General features: G+C 39.6%; 1 protein-coding gene across 1 annotated transcript in view; it reads left to right on the top strand.

Annotated features, from left to right (window-relative positions):
* Nucleotides 1-25,431, top strand: part of ARHGAP32 (Rho GTPase activating protein 32) — a 118,167-nt gene that overhangs the window by 17,262 nt on the left and 75,474 nt on the right. The window contains 2 exon segments of the mRNA XM_070400005.1: nt 24,457-24,548; nt 25,095-25,136. Coding sequence (XP_070256106.1) covers nt 24,457-24,548; nt 25,095-25,136 — 134 coding nt within the window.

Genomic DNA, 25,431 nt, shown 5'->3' with positions numbered 1-25,431 from the left:
TGTTGCTGTTGTTGCTTTGTTCTTTTATTGAGCAAAAACTTATTCCAGGCACTGGTTTAGACTCTGCGGGTAGAGCCCTGAACAAAACACACGCATTTCCTGCCTTTGTGGAGCTTATATTTTAATGGGGTAGGAGGAAATGTAATTAATTAAATATATAAGATGTTAAGTGGTGGTATGTGCTATTGTAGAAAATGAATGCAGAGCAGTAGGGTTACAGAGGGTAGGGCAGTGTGAAAGGATAGTTGCTCGTTATACTAGAACACGGTGGGCACAGACAGCCTCTGGGACAGAGGTTCTCAACCTGTGGGTCGTGACCCCTTTGGGGGTCGAACGACCCATTCACAGGGGTCGCCTAAGACCATCGGAAAACTTACATAATTACATATTGTTTTTGTGATTCATCACTATGCTTTAATCATGTTCAATTTGTAACAATGAAATTGGGGGTCACCACAACATGAGGAACTGTATGAAAGGGTCGTAGCATTAGGAAGGTTGAGAACCACTGCTCTGGGAGGTGATTTATCTGGAACAGATCATTTTAGGCAGTGGAAGAACAAGTTAAAGTCTGGGGCAGAGGGTTAAAAAGCGTTGGAACAAACCCCCCAGATAGGACATTGGCTGGAAGTGAGCCGGGGGAAAGCGGAAGGAGTTGAGGCCAGAGAAGGGGTTTGGGTGGGCGGAGAGCAGATCATGTTGTTTCTTGTTGTCCATAAGGTCTTTGGTTTTTTTTTGTGCTGAGCGGGAGAGGGAAACCACTGGAGGATTTTTGGCTGAAAAGTAACATAATCCGGCTTAAAATTTTAAAGGGAGTCTGTGGTTGCTGTGAATAGGCTAAATGGGGAGTTAAAAGAGGAAATAAGGAGACCAGTTAGAAGATTATTGTAATAGATGAATGATAATGATAAGCTTGAACCAGGATGGTAGATAGGATGAAAAATGGTTAGATTCTGAATATAGTTTTACAGATAAAAGCCAACCGTTTTGGCTGATGAATGGGATACAGAGAGCGAGATAAAGAGAAGTCAAGGGTGACTTCAAGTGTTTTTGGCTTGATCAACCTGAAGAATGGAGTTTACATTCACTGAAATGTTGGAAGAGCATTTTTTGTTGGGGGATGAGGTGGACCAATCCCATGCAGTATAGTTTTCCACATACATTTAAAATACCCATTTAATCTAGTATAACATTATGTAATTCCGGTCTCTTAATAAGAACAATGAAATCTTTCTGTGGAAAGTAACATTTTATTTAATTGTAATTAAAAGTTAGTGTTTCTCATCATGAAAATTGAATGCGAATGTTCATCTGTCAGTGAAGGTCAGTAATGAGATTTTACATATTTCATTTTTTGAAAATGCCTTTTCACTTGGATATGTCCTGCCAAATACTGACATCTGTTTGTGAGCACATGATTCTAATTGAGCATATTCATTGCTTAGAAGGCATTTTCAGGACTCTATTAGATTTTTCGTTTAATTTTTGCCCTTTAGCATAACATTGCAAACTTCGATTTGAAGGTTAGAAGGAAGCGCCTCCATTGCACAGTGAAGTGGGTTTTGCAATATGGAAATTTACTTTGCATTTGCAGGGCAGTCTGAAAAGGCCTGCTGGAAGTGGAGTTGGAGCTTAGAAAATATATGCACTGCAAGTTGATGTGGGGATGGCGATCTCCCATCTCGGTTTCATGTTTGATAGCTGGGAAGTATGTATAACTGCTCACGATTACTTGCCAGACTGACAGTATTATTCTTGCGTAAGTTTTGCCTTGTAATTTTAGGTAGAATTCATTAAGAAATAGCACCAAACGTGCCCCAAAAACTAATTACAAAGGCCATTTAGTGTTCAGTAACAGAGGTGGAAAGGAGGTCCAATCCTTTCTCTGCTCCACACATATTTTTTGCCCAAATCAGTTTTAATGTATCTTAGTAGATTCCACTTCAGGTTGTTCTGGACTAATGTTTGCTGAGTTTACTTGAGAATATTGTCGCCTGTAGTTTCCCTATGCAGACTGTTCATAGGAGCTAATTCTTGAGCCATTTTAAACTTGGCATTGACTCCTCGACCATTGAGGCAATATTGGCTATGTTTGAGAGTCAAGGAAAGCCAATTGCAGTCATTTGCCTTGTTTTTTTTAAAATATACTATTGATTTTGCTCCCAATAACCTCAACTCTTCAAACAGCCGTTCTGACCAAAAGGCTAATAGGCTTAAAGAGTCTGTTTTCTCTGGATGCATTTCTTTGGCGGCTGCAGTCAAATACGATTTAATGGGTTCACCACTGGTAAGTGGTACCATGACTTTCCTTGTTGGCTAACCAATGAGCTACCTGGAAATTTACTTTGGATGCAGTCTTGTTTCTGTTTTTGTGAAGAAGTCCTGTGTGGTGGTAATAACCTTTTAGAATTTTGGAATTTTTCAGATCATGGCTTTCCTGTTAGTTGAGAATATTGTGATGAGTGCAGAGTTTGGTAATATTGATGTATATTCTATCTTTCAGCATAACTGTAGTGTCATTGGGTAAGAAGCACAATGTTCTACCATCTGATTTGCTAACAAAACCCATACTCTTCTGTGCCTTAAAAGCGTGACCTTCAAAGTCCACTTGTCTCTTCTTTGCTTATTTTTACATGATCTGTACCAAGTGGTAATTTAAAAAATGTGGTATGGTGATACCTGTTGAACTTGAACTGCTGTTGAGTTATAACTCAGCTAGAGGCCCGGTGCATGAAATTTGTGCAAGAGGCTCGGCCCTCACAGCCCTGGCTTCGTCCGGAAGGTCTTTTGGCTGTCTGGTCTAATTAGCATATTACACCTTTATTATTATAGACTAGAGGCCCGGTGCACAAAAATTTGTGCACTCGGGGGGGAAGGGGGGGTCCCTCAGCCCGGCCTGTGCCCTCTCGAAGTCTGGGACCCCTTGGGAGATAACGACCTGCTGGCTTAGGCCTGCTCCTGGGTGGCAGAGGGCAGGCCCAATCCCTAGGTGCAGCCCCTGGTCGGGCTCAGAGCAGGGCTGATTGGGGAGTTGGGGCACCGCCCCCTGTCATGCACAGAGCAGGGCGGATTGGGAGGTTGTGATGCCACCCTCAGTCACGCTCAGGGTAGGGCTGATTGGGGGGTTGGGGCACCGCCCCCTGTCACACTTAAGGCAGGGTCGATGGGGAGGTTGTGGTGCCACCCCCTGTCACGCACAGAGCAGGGCCAATCAGGAGGTTGGGGCGCTGCCCCCTGTCACTCACAGAGCAGGGCCAATCAGGGGGTTGGGGCACTGCCCTCCCCCTCGCCCCCCCCCCCCCCTGTCACGCACAGAGCAGGGCCCATCAGGGGGTTGGGGAGCTCCCCCCTGTCACGCACAGAGCAGGGCCGATAGGGGAGTTGGGGCACCGCCCCGTCACGCACAGAGTAGGGCTGATAGGGGAGTTGGGGCACCGCCCCCTGTCACACACAGAGCAGGGCGGATCAGGGGGTTTGGGCGCCACCACTGTCACACTCAGGGCAGGGCCGATGGGGAGGTTATGGCTGTACCCTGTCACACACAGAGCAGGGCGGATCAGGGGGTTTGGGCGCCACCACTGTCACACTCAGGGCAGGGCCGATGGGGAGGTTATGGCTCTACCCTGTCACACACAGAGCAGGGCCCGTGGAGGGGGGGGGGGGGTTGGGGCGCCGCACCCTGTCACACACAGAGCAGGGCCGATCAGGAGGTTGGGGCTCCACCCCCTGTCACACACAGAGCCGCAGGGCGATCAGGGGGTTTGGGCGCTGCCCCCTGTCATGCTGATCTGGTGCCAGGAGGCCTCGCGGCTCCGCTGATCCCGGTGCTGGGAGGCATATTACCCTTTTACTATATAGGATAGAGGCCTGGGGGCCGGCTGGTTTGCCCTGAAGGGTGTCCTGGATCAGGGTGGGGGTCCCCACTGGGGTGCCTGGCCAGCCTGGATGAGGGGCTGAGGGCTGTTTGCAGCTGGTCACACACCCTTCAGGGTGGGGGTCCCCACTGGGGTGCCTGGCCAGTCTGGGTGAGGGGCTGAGGGCTGCTTTCAGGCTGGCGGTTTTGACTGCTTTCAGGCTGGCGGGAAGCTCCCAACCGCTCCTTTTTTCTTTTTTTTTTTTTTCTTCTGGGCCAGCTTTAGCTCTGGCTCTAGCTCTGAGGCTTCCACTGCTGAGCGTTCTATAATCGAAACAATGTGTAACTTCAGCTCTGAGATCCCAGCCGGCTATATTTGTTAGAATGTTTCAAACTGCCAGCTGAGAGGCCGGCAAGTTAGGCGGGGAAAGTTGCAGTCTGTAGTCACTGGAGCAAGGAAGCCTCCCTGCTCGCTTCAGTGCATGGCTGCCGGCCGCCATCTTGGCTGACAGTTAATTTGCATAAGGATACGCTGATTAGCCAATCAGAAGGGTAGCGGTCGTACGCCAATTACCATGTTTCTCTTTTATTAGTGTAGACTAGAGGCCCGGTGCACAAAAATTTGTGCACTCAGGGGGGTCCCTCAGCCTGGCCTGTGCCCTCTCGCAGTCTGGGAACTCTCGGGGGAACACCACCTGCTGGCTTAGGCCCGCTCCCCGGGGATTGGGCCTAAGCTGGCAGTCAGACATCCCTCTGGCAGCGCAGGAGCCTTCGGGGTATGTCCACTTGCCAGCGGGGAGCAGGCCTAAGCTGCAGTCTGACATCCCTAGTGCTGCTGAGGAGGCTGGAGAGGATCCCACCACCACCGCTGTACTGGCAGCCATCAGCCTGGCTTGTGGCTGAGCAGAGCTCCCACTGTGGGAGCGCACTGATCACCAGGGGGCAGCTCCTGCATTGAGTGTCTACCCCCTGGTGGTCAGTGTGTGTCATAATGACCAGTCATTCCTAATTTTTCTGCTATTACGGTCAATTTGCATATTACCCTTTTATTATATAGGATACTGCAGTTCATGGTGTGCGTGTGGATTGATGAGAGTGCCACGCAAGGTCTCTCACAGCTACTCAGTCCTGTCATTGTAACATGAGAGCAGCCACAGAGAGTACATTGAGTGTAGCTGTGTCCCAATAAAATGTTATTTGTGGACACTGATATTTGAATGTCATGTAATTTTCACATGTCATTAGATAATCATACTTCTTTTGATTCCCCTCTCCCCCTAACGTTAAAAAAATGTAAAAAACATTTTTAGCTTATGGGCCACACAGAAGCAGGCAGTGGGTGGGTTGGCCCTGGATTCGTGGCCCCTGCCTTGTTATATAATTGTAACTTAAGAGGTAAGACTCTCTTAAACCTTCCAGGCAGAAAATGATTTTATTTTACTTCTCATATGTTATTCATATCTCTCTTGTAATACTTACTCTCATCCTAGTTGGCTAGTCATATCTCTATTATAATACCTACTCTCATCTTAGTTGGCTGTTTTCCTTACAATATTGTGAGATCTCTGAGGAGGCATGGGGATCATTTTGTATTCATTTTACTGAAGGATGAAGTTTAGAAGAGGATGTAAGCATGACTTTCAGACAAATATAAAATGAACACATACCAAAGATATTTCACTCATTAATTAATGAAGGAATCAGTCAAGTGTTAGAACTGGTTCAAAGGAGAATTCGATGTTACAAGTTCACTTATCTGTGGAGGTGTAAAATAGCCAGGCAAACAAAGCAAGCCCCACACCCCCTGTGGAATCAGGTAATCCCTGGAGGTGCCAGCATTCCATTGAAAGGATGGATATTCAGTAATCTCTGCCATTTTTAAATCTTCCACATTTGTCCCCTACAATTCTTATAACCTCCCCGAAACCTACATTGAATTTATCGAATGGGAAGAAAGGTGTTATCTGTTACTATATGGTGGTTTGTATTAAAATGTCATATGCTGCATACATTGAAAGCTAATGAATTATCCTTTTTGGAGTCCACATTGATATGTTTATGGAAATTACCAATTATATCATACTAGAGGCCCGATGCATGAAATTTGTGCAAGAGCAGGCCTTCCTTCCTCAGGCTGCTGGCACTGGCTTCCCTCTGGTACCCAGGACCCGGGCTTCCCTTGCAGCCCTGTCTCCATCCGGAAGGTTGTCTGGAAGGACGTCTGGTCTGATTAGCATATTACACTTTTATTATTATATAGATGTGGTAGCACCTAATTGTATTATCAGTTTGGTATTCTAATTTTTTCATGTGTAAGTTTTTTTTGTTTTGATTTTTTTAATTCTCACTTGAGGATCTTTTTCCCATTGAAAAATATCCTCAAGTGAGGATTAACAATCAGTGACATGTCTTTCAGTGTTCAGGTTATTCATCTCCTTGGTTAAGTTTATTCATGGATGTTTTGTTCTTTTTGATGTAACTATAAATGGGGTTGTTTTATTAATTTCTCTTTCTGATGGTTTGTTATTTGCCTTGAGAAGTACAACTGATTTTTGTATAATGATTTTATATCCTGCAACTTTGAATTCATTTATTGGTACTCACAGTTTTTTGGTGGTACCTTTAGGGTTTTCTGTATGTCACCTGCAAATAGTGACAGTTTTATTTATTCCTTTCCAAATTGGATGCCTTTTTTTTTTCTTCTTGCCTAATTGCTCTGGCTGGGACTATGTTAAAAAGACAAGGTGAGAGAGAGGAGGCATCTTTGTCTTGTTCTTGATTTTGGAAGAAAACCTTTCATGTTTGAATATGATGTTAGCTGTGGGCTTGCCATATATGGCTTTATTATGTTGAAGTACTTTCCCTCTATGTTCACTTTATTGAGAGCTTTCATGGCAAATGTATGTTGAATTTTGTCAAATGCTTTTGCTTCATGCATTGAGATGATCATAAGATTTGTGTAACTTGTTTTGTGAATGTGGTGTACCACATTGATTTGTGGATGTTGAGCTATTTTTGAATTTCTGCATTAAATTCCACTTGATCATGGTGTATTTCAATGTATTGTTGAATTTAGTTTGCTAATATTTTGTTGAGGATTTTTCATCAATGTTTATCAGGGATATTGGCTTGTAATTTTTTTTTGTGTGTGTGTGTGGCTTCATTGTCTGGTTTGGTAGCAGGGTAATGCTGGCCTCATAAAAAACGTTTGGAAGTTTTCTTTTTTTTATTTTTTGGAAGAGTTTGAGAAGGATTGCTATTAACTTATCTTTAAATGTTTGGAAGAATTTATCAATGAAGCCATCTGGTCCTGGAGTTTTATTTGTTGGGGGCTTTTGATTACTGATCGTCCCCTTTTTAGTATTTGGTCTGTTCTAAATAGTCATTTAAAAATCAAAACAGAAAAAACAAACCATAAAATAGGACTTTCCCCTTTTTTGATGTATGGTTCATGATTTGTTTATTATTCTTCATCAACTTGTAACAAAATAACGAGTTATCTTAAGAAATCAAAAGCTAGAGTTTTAAAAAATTAAGAGTAAAATAATTATTTGCAATGTCTTAATAATAAATTATATAAGTAAGTAAACATTAGGATCTTAAAAAATAAGATAAAAGATATAAAAAGAAAGTAAGAGGAAATCTCTCACCAGTTTTGAATATTTTAACTAAAACCACTTCAATCATCTTACTTCTTAGTGTTGGCTTAAAATGATCTCATGAAAAATAAAGTGTAAATTTTGTACTTCCAAAATACCGAAAAAATTTAAAAGGCACGAAGTTAATTTTTGGATTTGTCAACTGTGTATGTGTGTGTGTGTGTGTGTGTGTGTGTGTGTCCATGAGTGATGCTCTCCCCTTCCTTCCTGTCCCTCTTCCTCTTTCATAAACACATATATGTGCATGAGCATGTGCTCTCTCATGCATGTTCTCTCTCTCTCTCCCTCTCACCCCCCCCTCCCCACACACACACACTCACAAGGGTGGGCTCTTTTCCTCCGACTCTCTTCCCACCTGCTGAAAGCAGGCATTTGCAGGATCTGTACTTCGTCTCTTCGTGCTTGGTCCCTCCCAGTTCTATGCTGGTCCTGCAGATTTCATTGTCCTCTCTATACAGATGACTTCCATGTCCGTGTCCCTAGCCCTGTAGGAATTCATTTCCCAGCTGAAGGTCCTGTGGAAGCCGTGAGCTGTAGATTTTCACTAAATCTCATCTTTCCTGCTCCCTCAATGAGCTTCTTTTTAACTTTACAGATCATGTTAATAACACTCACTTTATTTCAGTCACCCAGGTCTAAGACCTTGTGGTTTGTTATAAATGAAATGGTTCCAATTCATTTTCCTTAAAAGCCAAAGCCCTTCCTCACTTGATCATTTTGCTCCAGTTACATTGACCTTTTTGCTATTTATTTCTGGACTATGCCAAGCATTAGCTACTCCGGGGCCTTTGTGTTTGTGGTCTTTTTTTTTTCTTTTTCTTTCTTTTTTCTGAAAGCACTTTCCCTGCATTATCTGCAAAGCTTGCTCCCTCTCTTCCTTCAGTTCCCTCTTTACGATTAAGTGCTGCCTTCACTCACCGTCTTAGATGAAATAATAACCCTGCCCTCCCCTCTTTATCTTTCTTACGTTGCTTTAGTTTTCTCCACAGTGTTTAGACATACTGAATATTTGTATGAAAATTGTCTTTCTTTTCCATGAGATTGTAAGCTCCTTGAGTACAGGGACTTTGTCACTCATGTTTTGTCTCTTGTGCCTGGCATAGTAAATTCTCAGTAAATATTTTTTTGAATGAATGAAATTGTCACTCTCTGGACAAATTGAACCAGTTGTTTTTTCCTTGACAGCACCCGAATTTCCCTGCTTTTCTTTTTTTTTAAATATATTTTATTGATTTTTTACAGAGAGGAAGGGCAGGGATAGAGAGTTAGAAACATAGATGAGAGAGAAAGATCAATCAGCTGCCTCCTGCACACCCCCAACTGGGGATGTGCCTGCAACCAAGGTACATGCCCTTGACCAGAATCGAACCTGGGACCCTTGAGTCTGCAGGCTGACGCTCTATCCACTGAGCCATACCGGTTAGGGCTCCCTGATTTTCTTTATCTCATTTGTTAATATGAATTTTCTTTTCTTTTGTTTTCTTCTCCCCTTCTTTCTTTTCATTCTGTTTTAAATAAAAAGTTAGACCATTACATTTTTCCAAAAGTACCTCCCTTGTATTTGGACCACATTCCCCCCATATTGCCTGCTTTCTAAAGAGGATTGATAGAATAGTCATTCTTCCTGAATAGTCTTGAAGCAGTACTTTTGGAAGACATGTGTATTTTGTGTATTGCTCTACTCTCTATGGTTCCTTTTACCCATCAGTTATAAAAACATTTGCCATTCGAATAAGAGAGAGAAAAGTCTTTGCAGATGCTCCTTCAGTGAATTTCTTTAGCTCTTTCTTACTGTGTGATGTTTAGCTGTTCATTTTTGATTGATGGGTGGATTTTCCTCATGATTCAGAGACACTGATGGTGTTTATCATTTCAGTTCTAAAGGCGCGATGTCTTGTTCAGAGTTGCTTTGTGAACAATCACAAATGCACCCATTGATTACTATGCAAAGCCCAGGTTTTGAGTTTCTGCCAGTATATTCAATGCTCTTCAATAAACAACCCCAAGCCCACCCCATTCCATGGTGCATTCGGCTCTGGCTGAAGATGGTGGGAATTCTCTGGCATGAATCAAGCAGTGTTAATTATGGAAGGTAATTAATGCACTCCTGGGAGTTCTGGGATTTATATTAGGTTGAATGTATGAACTCGTTCATTTTATAGGTTAAAAGGTGTTGAAAATGGGTAGTTTTATAACATTAAGCCTAAAATCTTTTGAGCTGGCGAACTGGTCATAAACCCAGCATTTATTTGATAATTATTAAACTAAAAAATACATTACAAATATTGTGCTCTTTAAGACTTTAAGTGATCTGGATGTTACTTTTACTGATAGAATTTGTTATATGACTTTTCAAAAAATGTTTAAACTTGTAAAATATTGAAGGAGGAAGGACATAAAACACATGCAGTTAGAAGAATGGGGTGTCACGCGTAGTCTAGAATCTTGCCATTTCTTCCTTTAGTAGAATATTTCCAACTCAGTGTCTCCATCATTTGTGGTTCTTGGTTCCCTTCCACCCTTCTCTTCATACCCTGCCTATTCCAGGAAGAATTCACATTTTATGTTTTTATAATACACGTTTAAACATTATATGTACATTTTTACTAGTAGATCTGGTGCACAAAATTCAAGTGCAGAAACAGACCATTTTCTAGCAGCACAGAAGAATAGCAGTACTTTACCTGAATAAAGTACCTACAAAGCTAATCATGTTGTTTTTAGATTTTCCTAGGAATCTTTTCATAAAATGTCTGGTAAAAGTATATACAACATGGGACTCCATATTTTCAACAGAAAATATCTGCTGAATCAGTAGGATTATCTTTAATGATTGGGGCAGATAGGAGTGAACAGATAAATCTGCATTATAGAAAAGTAGAAACTTCAAAATGTTTTAAGATTTTGCTAATATGTCAGTGTGTTAATTTTTAAGTTGCTTGCCTAGCTGTTGCCTAGAGAATTTGTATTATTATTCTGATGGCCCTTGCTGATCATTTTTCTTAAATTATTTTAAACATTGCTCCTGAATAATTTTCCCCTAGCTGTTGCATGTTCTTTTCGAGGAGATATTTTCTGTTAGAAGTGAACTTTAAAGGCAACTCCTTTGTGCAAAAGTACTAGTTTTATAATCAGGTGCAGAAATCTTTTTTTCTTCTCTTTAGTATTCCCACCCTGTTGTTCCTCATCAAAATAGAGAATTAAATAGGAGTAACTATATAGTTTACTCATGGGCTCATTTGATAGCTACTTGTACGGTTTGTGAATTTTCCACATACTTAAACCTTCCTGCCTCCTTTGAGTCCCATTTCTGTTATTTAGCACTTGCACATTGGGAGGTCTAGATAACATACTGGAAGAAATAAGTGAAGAAAATTGTCTTGTAATATGTTTTTAACATCAAGCGTATTTTGCTGTACAAAATTCTCTTGAAAATATTCACACATAACTCAGTTAATTGAATTTCTTTGTGATCTTCTTTAAGAATCATTTTAGTGATAATGTAATACACTGTAGATTTAATAAATTTAGCTTTTCTGATGTATTGGGATGATGATTATTAAATTTTACCTCATTATCTCTTCTTTGTAAGAAAGGGAATAATATTTAGACTAATTAAAACTTTGTAAACTTTTCATTACAGAGATTTTTTTGCATTTATTTACTATGATTAAACTGTGGTTGCATTTGGAAACTGGCAGTCCTGTTTGCCTTTCTTGGCAGAATGGATTTTCCATTCAAATACTGCTTTTTCAGTTGACTGTATATATGTATGGGTACCTCCCATTATACGTGTGTTTTTATTTTTATTCCTCCCTAAATATGGATACCTAGTTTTGCCCATTAGAGTTCTATAGAATATATAATCTCATTTATTTATGACAGTTTGTTATGCATTTGCAAATGGTTGCTGTAAAGGTAGGTAAATGCAGAGGTGGGAAAGCTAGCTAGCCTGCTTTCTCTCTTTTTCTCTCTTCTACTTTATAAACACAAAACATGCTTATATAGAAAAGGCAGAAAATTGAAAAAGAGAGAGAGAGAGACTGTCAACCACAATCCCATTTTGCACAGTGGTGAGATTATTTTGGTATATTTCTTTCATGATTTCTTGCAATGCAGAGTGTTTTAAATTTAACATAATATAAACACGATTTTCTTACATAAAATTTTCCAAATTGTTAGTTTCAAAGAATAATGCTTTGTTTATCTATCCCCCTTTCCCATCAGGCGTGGAAATGTGACTTATAATTGTAAACCATATACAATTTTATCTCTCCTTCCTACTTAACATAAACTTTCTACCTTATTATTAAGGTGCTGCAGTTAAGAGAAGCTTGAATGTTTCCCAATGTGCATCATGGGAAGTGTCATAGGTGCAGGAGTTGCTGGTTCACTGGAAGGAAAGAGACCTCTGGGAAAGATTGGCTGCTGGACATAGTGTAGGGACACCTGGAAGGGGGTTAAAACATTTCTGTGAAGGAGGAAGGGAATTCAGTTTCCCTTAGGAGAAAATAGGGAGGGCTTTGAGATCTGCAGAATGGGATATGGGACAGATTGTAGCATGTGCATGGAAATGCATGGTTGCAAGAGAGAAGGAGAGAGGGCTGTGGCGCTGAGTCAGCTCTATATTTCCCACCAGTTACCTACTCCACCTGCCAAATTTGCACTTAATTCTAGGCCTTGCCTTCTCATGAGCAGCATACTCCCGAGGGATGCTTCAGCAGAAGCCTTGCGAGACTAGGAAGTAGGCTCACCCAGATAATTTTCCTACTTTAAGATCCACTGACCTGGAATTTTAATAACATCTGAGCCGTCTCTTCCCAGCATTGCTCACGTTAGTGTTTGAATAGCCAGGAAGTGACATAGGAATCTTGGCGGGGATTCTCTTGAGAATTTTTCCTCCCACAATGTTATATAGTTTTTCTCTGGTATTTATACTCCATGATATAGTTAACATATGTGATAACATTAGTTGATGGAAATGACAAAAATTTTAAAACCATTAATACTCTATAAAACTTGCCTGGGAGAAATTTATGTATACATAATTAGTGCTAAATGAAAAGCTCTTAATAAACAAAGTTAATGGCTGCATAATACCCTATAAGACAGGAAATATTATTGATGTTTCATAGATTAGTAGGACTTTGAGTTTGTTTTATATTTTTCATGTTGATGAATATCTTTATGATGAATTTTGCCTTGTCTTTTTATTATTATGGGGAAGTATCTAAAGAGTATGAAAGGATTTGTTAATTCGTATTCTAGGCAGTAATGTTTAGTGTCTTTTGTGCCATTATCTTTTCATTCAAACATTCTTAGTTTTTCACATTTTGATAGGAGTAAAACTATTTCCCACATACTATTTGGTTAATAACATGTTGCTTTCTTTACAGTTGGCTACATGATCTGGTTGAGTTCCTGTCAAGCTCATTCTGTTTACAGCTGCAGCTGCAAAATACTGTGCTGCATCTTAACATTTAGCAACAAGAGCATTTAGTAAGAACTGCTCAGACCTCGAGACCCTGGTCCTACCTAACAATTTGGGCTTTTTGTGTAGGTTACAATTTTCACCCAGGAATTTTTGTCTTTTCAATATGTTTATGATCCTATATAACAAAAGGGTAATATGCAAATAGACCAAAAGGCAGAACAACTAGAATGCCTGTGGCCCCTTGCCCCAGCCAGCCCTGCTCCCAATCGGCCCCCCTGCCCCAGCCTGCCCACCCTTGATAGCCCCCATCAGGGCAGGCCTGCTGGACCCCACAGTGCGGGAATTCGTGCACTGGGCCTCTGGTATCTATTATATTAAAGAGCCCATGGCCCTAACACTGTAACAACCAAAGACCAGCATGGGTGGGTGGGGCTGTGAGCATGGCAAGGCCGCGCAGGTGGGTGGGGCCTCGTGAATTTGTGTGCCGGGCCTCTAGTATATGGTATAAAGTCTTTGGTAAGTCCAACATTTGTTTCATCTCATATTTGGTATCTGATTGTCTCTTTTTGGGGACTTGCTCATATTTTACAGATTTTTGGTGTATCAAGTAATTTCTTATTGTGTCATGGATATTTTGAATATTATCTTGTGAGACTGTCTCCTGTTGAAATCCTCTGGAGAATGTTGACTTTCCTGGCTTATCAGGCATTAACCTGGTGGGGTTTAGGGTGATGTTTCTATCTGGATTTGTTAGGTGGTGGTTTTAGCATCAGTTCAGTTTTGACTTGGGACCCACTGTCTCCTCTCAGAGGATGCTTTTCCTGGCTTCTCTGGCTAGAAGGAAGGAGGAATGTATTCTCCAAGAATGTTAGTCTCTGTACTGCACAGTTTTTCCTGACTGGGGCTGTCATCAGGCCTAAGCAATGAGAGAAAAAAGAGAAAAACATAACAAGGATTATCCCTACGGTCTTTACACAACAGGGTCCCCTTTGATTATTTCTCCAGTCCAGTGATGGCGAACCTATGACACGCGTGTCAGAGGTGACACGCGAACTCATTTTTTTGGTTGATTTTTCTTTGTTAAATGGCATTTAAATATATACAATAAGATCCTTCTTCACTTTCCAACCATTTTTTTTTTTTTTCTCTCTCTTATCTTTCTATTGTTTTCTTGATTGTTGAATATATTGGGCTTTTTTTTTTTTTTTTTTTTTTTTTTTTAAATTTGTTTGTTTGTTTTGTTTTGTGTTTTTTCTTCTTTTTTAGGACTGGTTGTGAGGTTGTTTTTCTTTTTCTTTTTCTTTTTCTTTTTTTTTCTGCTGGTTTTTCCCTTCCCTCCCCCACCCCACCCCAGCTATTTTTGTGCTTCTGTTTTCCCTTACCCCTCTGGATATTATTGGTGGTTTGTAGTTTGCATTCATCTCCAGGGATCTGTTGCTGGAATTTGTTGAGATTAGTGGCAGTTCCATTGGAGTTTGCTCCTCATACGGGGAGTCTCTTCCCCACTTCTACTTCATTCTCTTTTTTCGCTCTCTTTTTTCCCCCCTCTTTTTTCCCAATTCTATTTTTGCACTCCTTTTTTGTTTGTTTTTTTCTTATTTTTCTTTTCTGTTCTCTCTTTTATCTTCTTCTCTTCTTTCTCCCTTATCCCCTAATTCTCTTAATTCGGTTGGTCACCTTTATTTGGAGTTATTAATATTGTGAATATACTTGTGTTCAGTGCCTGGTACGTTGTGCCTTGCTCTGTTGTATTTTGTGCCTTTAAATCAACGCAGCAGATCCAAGCAACAGCAGCCCCCTGATCACCGCAGCCTCCTGATCACCACAGCCTCCTGATCACCACACCCTCTGTCTGTGGAACAGCAACTGTACGTGAAGCCTCCCCCCACCAGCCAGAAGAGCCAACACAGCTGTGAACAACACCCACCAGAGGAGCTGCTGCCAACTGGAAAGCAGCTGCTACCGCAACCGTCTGAGCAGCAACCACAACCCAAGGAGCCCCTGCCACCCAGGGAGCAGCCACTGAACACCTCAACATCTACATATGTCAGCGAGATCAAACATGGGTAGGCAAAGAAACCCCCAAAGGAAAGAAAAGGAGGACTCGCCAGAAAAGCAGCTAAGTGAGACAGAGATATGCAACATGACGGAAAAAGAATTCAGAATAAGGTTCCTAGAGTACATGCACCACATGTTCAAGAAGCAAGAAGAAACAGATGAAAAACTCAACTACTTATGCAAGAAGCTAGAAGAAACAGATGAAAAAATCAACAACTTAAGTAAGTCCCAAGAAGAAATGAAGAGTGACATAGCTTCAATAAAAAACTCCATTGAAAGTATCAACAGTAGACTGGGAGAAGCGGAGGACCGAATTAGTGAATTAGAAGACAAGGAAGCAAAACACACTCAAACTGTACGGCAAATGGAGAAAAAAATTAAAAGACAGGAGGAGAGCCTAAGGGAGCTTTGGGACAACATGAAACGAAACAACATACGAATAATAGGGGTGCCAGAACAACAGAAAGATGAACATGGATTAGAAAACCTATTCGAAGAAATAATATCAGAAAACTTCCCTGAGGTGGGGAAGAAAAAAGTCAAACAAGCCCAGAGAGTCCCAAACAAGGTGAACCCGAAAAGACCCACACCAAGACACATCATAATTACCATGGCAAATGTTCAGGATAAAGAGAGAATCTTACAGGCTGCAAGAGAGAGACGGAAAGTAACATACAAGGGATCTCCCATTAGATTATCAAATGATTTCTCAACAGAAACACATCAGGCCAGAAAAGAATGGACGGAAATCTACAAAGTGATGCAAAGCAAAGGACTGAATCCAAGAATACTCTATCCAGCAAGGCTATCATTCAAAATTGAAGGGGAAATAAGAAGCTTCACAGACAAAAAAGGGCTAAGGGAGTTTATCACCACCAAGCCAGCCATGCAAGAAATGCTAAAGGGACTGGTGTAAAAAGAAGAAATATCAAGCTCAGAAAGAAAACAGCCACACACACACACACAAAAAGAAATGGCTACAAACAAATACCTTTCAATAATAACTTTAAATGTAAATGGACTAAATGCTCCAACCAAAAGACATCGAGTGGCTGAATGGATAAAAAAACATGACCCATACATCTGCTGTCTACAAGAGACCCACCTCATTAGAAGGGACTCACACAGACTGAAAGTGAAGGGATGGAAAAATATCTTTCACGCAAATGGAAAGGAAAAGAAAGCTGGGGTAGCAATACTTATATCTGACAAAGTACATCTCAAAGTGAAGGCCATAACCAGAGATAAGGAAGGCCACTTCATAATACTAAAGGGATCAATACAACAAGAAGATATAACCCTGGTAAACATATATGCACCCAATGCAGGAGCACCCACATACATAAGAAAACTTCTGGAAGATATCAGGGGAGAGATCGACAACAATACAATCATAGTAGGGGACTTTAATACACCACTGACATCACTGGATAAATCCGCTAGACAAAAACTCAGCAAAGAAACAGCAATCCTAAATGACTCACTAGATCAGATGGACTTAATTGACATCTTCAGAACACTTCACCCCACAGCTGCGGAATATACATTCCTCTCAGGTGCTCATGGGACATATTCAAAAATAGACCACATATTGGGTCACAAGCAAAGTCTCCACAAATTCAAGAAGATTGAAATCATAAAAAGCTTCTTCACAGACCACGATGGCATAATGTTAGAAATAAACTACAATAAAAACAACCCAAAATACTCAAACACTTGGAAGCTGAATAGCATGTTATTAAATATTGATTGGGTTACCGATGACATCAAAGAAGAAATTAAAAACATCCTGGACACTAATGACAATGAAAACACAACAATCCAAAACCTCTGGGACACAATGAAAGCAGTCCTGAGAGGGAAGTTTATAGCTCTACAGGCCTATCTCAAAAAACAAGAAAAAATGGTAGTCAATCATCTAACTCTACAACTCAAAGAATTAGAAAGAGAGCAACAAGAAAACCCCAGAGTGAGCAGAAGGAAGGAGATAATAAAGATTAGAGCAGAAATCAATGAAATAGAGACCAAAAAAACAATACAGAAAATCAATGAAACCAAGAGCTGGTTCTTTGAAAGGATAAACAAGATTGACAAACCCCTAGCCAGGCTCACCAAGAAGCAAAGAGAGAGGTCCCAAATAAACCAAATCAGAAATGATAGAGGCGAAATAACAACAGACCCCACAGAAATACAAATGATTGTTAAACAATACTACGAGCAACTCTACTCCAACAAACTGGACAACCTGGAGGAAATGGACAAATTCCTAGAAAAATACAACATTCCAAAACTCAATCAGGAAGAATCTAAAAACCTCAATAGGCCAATAACTATGGAAGAAATTGAAGCAGTCATCAGAAAGCTTCCAGCAAACAAAAGCCCAGGGCCAGACGGCTTCACAGGGGAGTTCTACCAAACATTCAAGGAAGAACTAAAACCTACCCTCCTCAGACTACTACAAAAAATTCAAGAGGAAGGAACGCTTCCAAGCTCATTCTATGAAGCCAGCATCACCCTAATACCAAAACCAGGTAAAGACATCACAATGAAAGAGAATTACAGGCCAATATCCCTCATGAACATAGATGCCAAAATCCTCAACAAAATCTTAGCAAATCGGATCCAGCAGTACATCAGAAGGATCATACACCATGACCAAGTAGGATTCATCCCAGAGATGCAAGGATGGTACAACATCCGTAAATCAATAAATGTGATACATCACATAAACAAATTGAAAGAAAAAAACCACATGGTCATATCAATTGATGCAGAAAAAGCATTCGACAAAATCCAACACCCATTTTTGATAAAAACTCTCAGAAAGGTGGGAATAGAAGGATCATACCTCAACATAATAAAAGCCATATATGACAGGCCCACTGCCAACATCATACTCAATGGACAAAAACTAACACCATTTCCCCTAAGAACAGGAACAAGACAGGGATGCCCACTCTCACCACTCCTGTTCAACATAGTACTGGAAGTATTAGCCATTGCAATTAGGCAAGAAGAAGGAATAAAAGGCATCCAAATTGGAAAAGAGGAAGTAAAACTGTCCTTATTTGCAGATGACATGATATTATACATACAAAACCCTAGAGACTCCATCAAAAAGCTACTAGACTTAATACATGAATTTGGCAATGTAGCAGGATACAAAATTAACCCCAAGAAATCTGAGGCATTTCTATACACCAACAGTGAACTTTCAGAAAGGGAGATCAGAAAAACAATCCCATTTACCATCGCACCAAAAAAATTAAGATACCTAGGAATAAACTTAACTAAAGAGGTTAAAGACCTCTACTCAGAAAACTACAGGACGTTGAAAAAAGAGATAGAGGAAGACATAAACAGATGGAAGAACATACCATGTTCTTGGATTGGTAGAATCAACATCATTAAAATGTCCATACTACCCAGAGCAATCTATGCATTCAACGCACTTCCCATTAAAATACCAATGGCCTTCTTCAAAGATCTAGAACGAACTCTCCAAAAATTCATCTGGAATAAAAAAAGACCCCGAATAGCTGCAACGATCCTGAGAAAGAACAAAGTAGGTGGGATCTCAATGCCAGATATCAAGCTGTATTACAAAGCCACTGTTCTCAAAACTGCCTGGTACTGGCACAAGAACAGACATATAGATCAGTGGAATAGAATAGAGAGTCCAGAAATTAGCCCGAACCAATATGCTCAATTAATTTTTGACAAAGGAGGCATGAACATACAATGGAGCCAAGATAGTCTCTTCAATAAATGGTGTTGGGAAAATTGGACAGACATATGCAAGAAAATGAAACTAGACCACCAACTTACACCATACACAAGAATAAACTCAAAATGGATAAAGGACTTAAATGTACGACAGGAAACCATAAAAATTCTAGAAGAATACAAAGGCAACAAAATCTCAGACATATGCCAAAACAATTTCTTCACTGATACAGCTCCTAGGGCAGTTGAAACTAAAGAGAAACTGAACAAATGGGACTACATCAAAATAAAAAGCTTCTGCACAGCAAAAGAAACCATCAACAAAACAACAAGAAAACCCACCTCGTGGGAAAACATATTTGCCAACGTCATATCGGATAAGGGCTTAATCTCCAAAATTTATAGGGAACTCATACAACTTAACAAAAAGAAGATAAACAATCCAATCAAAAAATGGGCAAAGGATCTAAATAGACACCTTTCAAAAGAGGACATTCAGAAAGCCAAGAGACATATGAAAACATGCTCAAAGTCACTAATCATCCGAGAGATGCAAATCAAAACAACAATGAGGTACCATCTCACACCTGTCAGAATGGCCATCATCAACAAATCAACAAACGACAAGTGCTGGAGAGGATGTGGAGAAAAAGGAACACTTGTGCACTGCTGGTGGGAATGCAGACTGGTGCAGCCACTGTGGAAGGCAGTATGGAGGTTCCTCAAAAAATTGGAAATGGAACTCCCATTTGACCCTGTGATCCCACTACTAGGAATATATCCCAAGAAACCAGAAACACCTATCAGAAAGGATATATGCACCCAGATGTTCATAGCAGCACAATTCACCATAGCTAAGATCTGGAAACAGCCTAAGTGCCCATCAGTAGATGAATGGATTAGAAAACTGTGGTACATCTACACGATGGAATACTATGCTGCTGTTAAAAAGAAGGAACTCCTACCATTTGCAACATCATGGATGGAACTGGAGAGCATTATGCTAAGTGAAACAAGCCAGTCAATGAAGGAAAAATACCACATGATCTCACTCATTCATGGATAATAAAGACCATTACAAACTTTTGAACAATAATAGATACAGAGGCAGAGCTGCCTCAAACTGATTGTCAAACTGCAGTGGGAAGGCCAGAGAGAGTTGGGGGGCAGGAGGGAGGGGAGTAAGAGATCAACCGAAGGACTTGTATGCATGCATATAAGCATAACTAATGGACATAAGACACTGGGGGGTAAGGGAGGGTAGTGGTTTGTCAAGGGCGGGGGGGGGGGGGAAAAGGATACTTATGTAATACCCTTTGTAATACTTTAAGAGGAAAATAAAAAAAAAAAAAATATGAAAAAAATAAAAAAAAAAAAAATAAATATATACAATAAATATCAAAAATATAAGTCTTTGTTTTACTATGGTTGCAAAGATCAAAACATTTCTATATGTGACACGGCACCAGAGTTAAGTTAGGGTTTTTCAAAATGCTGACACGCCGAGCTCAGAAGGTTCGCCATCACTGCTCTAGTCAGAAGGATGGGTTTTCACTCAGGGTCTTACGTGTCCATGGTACAGCTGAAGTGTTGCTCCCAAGTCTGTCCTTGGAAGAGAAGCAAAAAAAAAGAAAGAAAACTCTTGCCTATTTGTTTCCATATTCAAGGGCCATTTTCTAGTCAGAAAGTTGTAATTCCTTAGAGTTTTACTAGTCATGCTTGTTACTTATATCATGAGTCAGGTTTTCCTTAGGCAATTCCAAGAGGTAAAGGGCAGGGAGGGGGGCGGGGGGGGGGGGGGGAGGTTTGAATCCAGGAAACACGCTGTCAGCCTATGATTAGTCATTCTTCAGGTCTTGACTTTACACCCCAATCCACTTACTCTAATTAAATATTTTAGAATTCTCAGGTAGTTGCTTGTTTTTATTTTATTTCATTTTGTTTTCTGTAGAGTTTCTGTTATAAACAGAAGAGTCTAGAAGCCTCCCATTCTTTTTTTTTTTTTTTTTGAAATAAATTTTGCTGGATATAGAATTCAACGTTGACAGTTGTTTTAAAAAGCAATGGAAAGAACCCATTCCACGTTTTCTGCTTTTCTCATATGTAGTCCTGTGAGTGTAATGTGTGTATATACTTTCCCCCCCTTGGCTGCTATTAAGGTTTTCTCTTTATCAGGGGTTTGGCTGAGTATGGAGTTCACCTTATATAATCTGTTTCTTTTAAAGATCATAGCCTCTTATGTCTTTTCTGTATTGTGGAACTTTAGTGACTTAAACAGTTGGTTTATACATTTATACAGCTTTTCTTAATCGTGTCCTTACTAGTGTTGAAAGTTTCTTGGGTGGTTTTGATGTCTGTGTTAACTTATAAAATAAGTAAGAAAACAGTCTTTTTAAAAATGTTCTTTGAAATACAATTCTTTTCTCACTCCTCATTTTTTCCCCAGTTATAACTATTTTAGACAAATGTAGAACCAGAAGTTTCACAAAAATTCCTATTGACATTTTTTCCTGTTAATTTTTAATACAAACACACACAGTCACATACTGTAGTAATGCCTACATTTATTCATGTTTTTAATGTTAATAAATTTTTTTTCAAGCACAGCATTCCATAAACACACTATAGTTTATTCAGCTATTCCCCTGTTTTTGTGTATTTTGGGTATTTGTGTTTTATAATGACCATTTTCTGGTGATTATAAAAAAGCTATGAATGTTTATGTACATGTTTACTTGTGTACATATGGAATATTTTTTGGGTCTATATTCAGGAGTGTAGTTGCAGGATGATAGGTATTTCATGTTTAACATAATAAGAATTATCAAACAAATATCCTAAGTGGTTATTACTATTTTACACTTTAATCAGCAATAAATGAGAGTGTTAGTGCTTCATTTTTTTTTTTTTGCCAACTTTGGTATTTTACTTTTTTTTTTTTTTTAAATTTAGCTCTTTGGAGAGTGTATATTATCCCATTATGGTTTAATTTTGCATTTCTTTTATGAGTAAGACATTGAGTATCTACAATTATTGACCAGTTGGCATCCTCTTTTATGAAATACCTGTTTAGATTTTTTGGCATTTAAAAAATTGGGTTGTTAGTTTTTAATATATTATAAGGAGCTCTTTTTAAATGACTTGTTTTTAATCTTGATGTAATCAAATTTAATTTTTTCCTAAAGGTAATACTTTTTTTATTTCCTGTTTAAGGCACTTTTACTTATGTTAAAGTTGTTCTTCTGTATTTAATTTTAGCAGCATTATTAATCCTCACATTGAGTGAATTTTGTGAAGGTTCAAGGTTTATTCTTATGTTGCATGCTTTAGAAAACTTCACCAAGCATATTTATTGACACAGCAGTATTCCTTTGAATCTCATTATTACTTTTGTTCACAAGTTAAGTTTTGTTGTCTATATGTGGGCTTTCTCTGGACTTTCTGTTATATTTATTTCCTTTGTCCTTCCTTACTCCAGTCCAGTATCAACTGACTTAAATTACTATTGCTTTTCAGTAAGTCTTTTAATCAGGAAGTGTACAGACTAGATCTTCCAGGTTATTAATTTTAATGGCAAGCTATTAAATCTTGATATTTATATGTCAGACAGATATGACTAGCTTTCACTTAAAAATGTTCTTTTCTCTGAAAAATCTAAAAACCAGAATCTAACAATATGTATATATATATATACACACACACACAATAATACAGATGCCCACTAAAAGTGTGAAACTTTATTGAATCTTTTACCTATTTAATTAGAAAAAAAGATGAAGTAATCCTATTAGATGGCAATGCTAAAGATTGATAATATTCAGTGTTTGTGAGGTTGTGAGAGAACAGGCATCCATGTACATGGTTGGTAGTGTTGTAAATGGGATCAGTGTTTTCTGGAGGATTATTTAGCAGTGTGCATCAAAATAGAGAGCCAGGACAGTGGAAAGCTAGGACAATTCCTTTCAAGTGGAACGGGGAAACTGAGACAGACAGCTGACTGAACTGGTCTGACACTTTACAGCCAGATACGGAAAGTCACCGGGGCCGGCCGAAAGCCCTGGGTGTGGTTTAGACCCCCTGACCTTTCCTCCCTAGAGATAACATCCAGGCCTCCATTTCAGCTCCAGGCCCAGAAAATCAGCAAAACCAGGTGGGTGACGCTAGGACCAGCTGCAGTGAGTGACTAAGGCGCTGACCAGTCAGTAGAGACCGTGACCTTGATAGAGTACCTGTGGGAAAGCAGCCCCACCTCGTTTCTCTCTTGTTGCTTCTTCTGTCCTAAGCCCTTCCTTGTGTCACTGTCCCAGCTTTCATAAACTTACTCTCAAAATCACCTGGACTCGTGCTGTGAAGTCTTCCCTGCTCGAAGCCAAGAACCCACACACTACAGGCCGGCCCGAGGCAGACCCGCTTCAGGCCTGATCCCCATCTGATCACAGCAGTAGTAGTGCTCCCACATGTCCAGCTTGGCTAAGTAAAGCTGCAACTTTCACAGATGCAGCACAGTACTGCTAACTATAGTCACCCGGGTGTACGTCACTTCCCCATGGCTTCTTTATTTTATAACTGGAGGTTTGTGCATTTTGACCCTGTTCACCCATTTTACCCACTGCCTACCCCCCTGCTCTGTCAAGCATCAGTCTCTTCCCTGTATTTATAAACTTTTGTTTTTTGGTCTATATTTTTAGATGCCACATATAAGTGATATCATATGGTATTTGTTTTTCTATTTTTATGTATTGATTTTAGAGAGAGAGAGGAAGGGAAAGAGAGAAATATCAGGTTGTTGTTCCACTTATTTTTGCATTCATTGGTTGATTCTTGTATGCATCCTGACCGGGATCAAACCCGTAACCTGGGAGTATAAGGACGATGCTCAAGCAACTGAGCTACTGGCCAGGGCTTGCTTGTCTTTCTTTATCTGATGTATTTTGCTTAGTTAGTGTAATGCCCTCAAGGTCCAACCATGTTGTCACAAATGGCAAGACTTCTCCTTTTATGGCTGAGTAGTATTCTGTTGCATATATTTACCACATCTTCTTTGTGAATCTCCTCTTAACTAAATTTAACTGCTCACCCCATGTTATTCTCCCCTGTTGCATCAGGTGGCATTAGCTATACTAATTAATGTTACAAATCATGGATAATATAGCATAAATGTTTTTTATAGATTTTTGGATTTGCTATTTATTTTGTTCAGAGTATGAAGAACCTTGCAGTTGAATGTGTCACTAGAGTTAAAAACTCACCACATGAAAACTGTGTCAGATGAAGGAGTAAATTTGGAAGTATTACATAGATGTCACTTTCAACTTCTGTTGTGAGAAATGCATGTTGTCATCTCCTAATTATGTTCCTATTACCATTTTACCTTTTATTAATCATTGTAACCAAGGTTACTTTATTCCACCAACTCCCTGGGGAGGTTTAAGTATGTGTGAGACACATAATAGCTGATTTTGAAATTTGAGTATAAGAGCATGAAAATTCTTAACAGAACATTTTTTCTCATACTGTAAAGTTAAATATTTAAATTAGGTGAATTTTTTTTCTTATTCTTAATTAAAACTCAGTAAATTATCATTTTAAGAAGAGATTATTAAATCAGTATTTATTGCTCTTGGTACAGAGTCAATAGAATCATTAAAATGAACCATACTCTGTTTTTTAAAACATACGGGTGCTAAAGGAATAGTCATAAATCTTTTTTCTTTATTATTTTTAAGGCAAGAGGAGCAGATGTGCCTGAGATTCCTGGAGACCTTAGCCTTAAGACATGTGGCAGTACAGCTAGTATGAAGGTTAAACACGTGAAAAAGTAAGTATAACTTTACCGCAGTTTTGAAATGAATTCCTATAAATGGAAATGAGTTCTTTACTTTAGTTCTGTTAAAACCTTTATTTAGATTTCTTACTAAATAAGCTGTTACTGTCCATACATTAAACTATACTGTTAAGCTTTAATTTATGACTCAGCAGTTAGTGGGCTAGGTTTGAAGACTAGCCCTGGTCTAAAAATACACTATAATTTTGTTCTTGCATCTTTATGTCATTGTGTATTAGACTGCATTTGTTCAACAGGAAAAAGCCAAGTATGTCCTTCTTGGTACCTTTAGTAGGTGTTCTCACCCATTTAGAAAAATCGAGTTTGTTGTTTGAGTTACGAGAATTGCTGTATCTCAGCTTCGCCTTCACAAGGGTAGGGAATGGGTGCCAGAAGTTGACTCTCAAGTGAAATATCTTTAGGTATCTGTTTTAGTTTTAAGCAGAAAAACCACCTTGTCAGCTGGTAGAGGGTTAGATAGCTGTGTTTTCATTGCGGGCATAGAAAAGACAAGGATAAAAATGTTCATTCTGCATCCAGACCCACCAACCCAGGACTGATGGGCTGCGACAACATGCACAGGTAACGCCTGGCTTTGTGTTCTGTGGTGGGAATGCTGCTTCTGCCTAGAAGCTGGCTCATCTCAGTTTCCATAACATTCACCGACAGCATAGTTTTCCTGTGGGCACTGACTTGGGACACGATGAGGAGAGTACAGTGATGCTTTTTAATTTTTGTTGTTGTTTTTTGACCTGTGCAGTCCATGTAACTTTCATTGGATTCCGTGTATTTCTGAAAGGGTGTGTGTGGGTATATGTGTGCTCATGCGCATGTGCTTATTAAATAAACTATTAAATAGTTTGCTTGCATGAGCTCC

This window comes from Myotis yumanensis, unplaced genomic scaffold, assembly GCF_028538775.1.
Source record: "Myotis yumanensis isolate MYYU_CA2020_CCGP unplaced genomic scaffold, mMyoYum1.0.hap1 SCAF_19, whole genome shotgun sequence".
Lineage (NCBI taxonomy): Eukaryota > Metazoa > Chordata > Mammalia > Chiroptera > Vespertilionidae > Myotis > Myotis yumanensis.
Note: the sequence above shows the minus strand (reverse complement) of the source record. Positions and strands in the feature narration are given on the sequence as shown.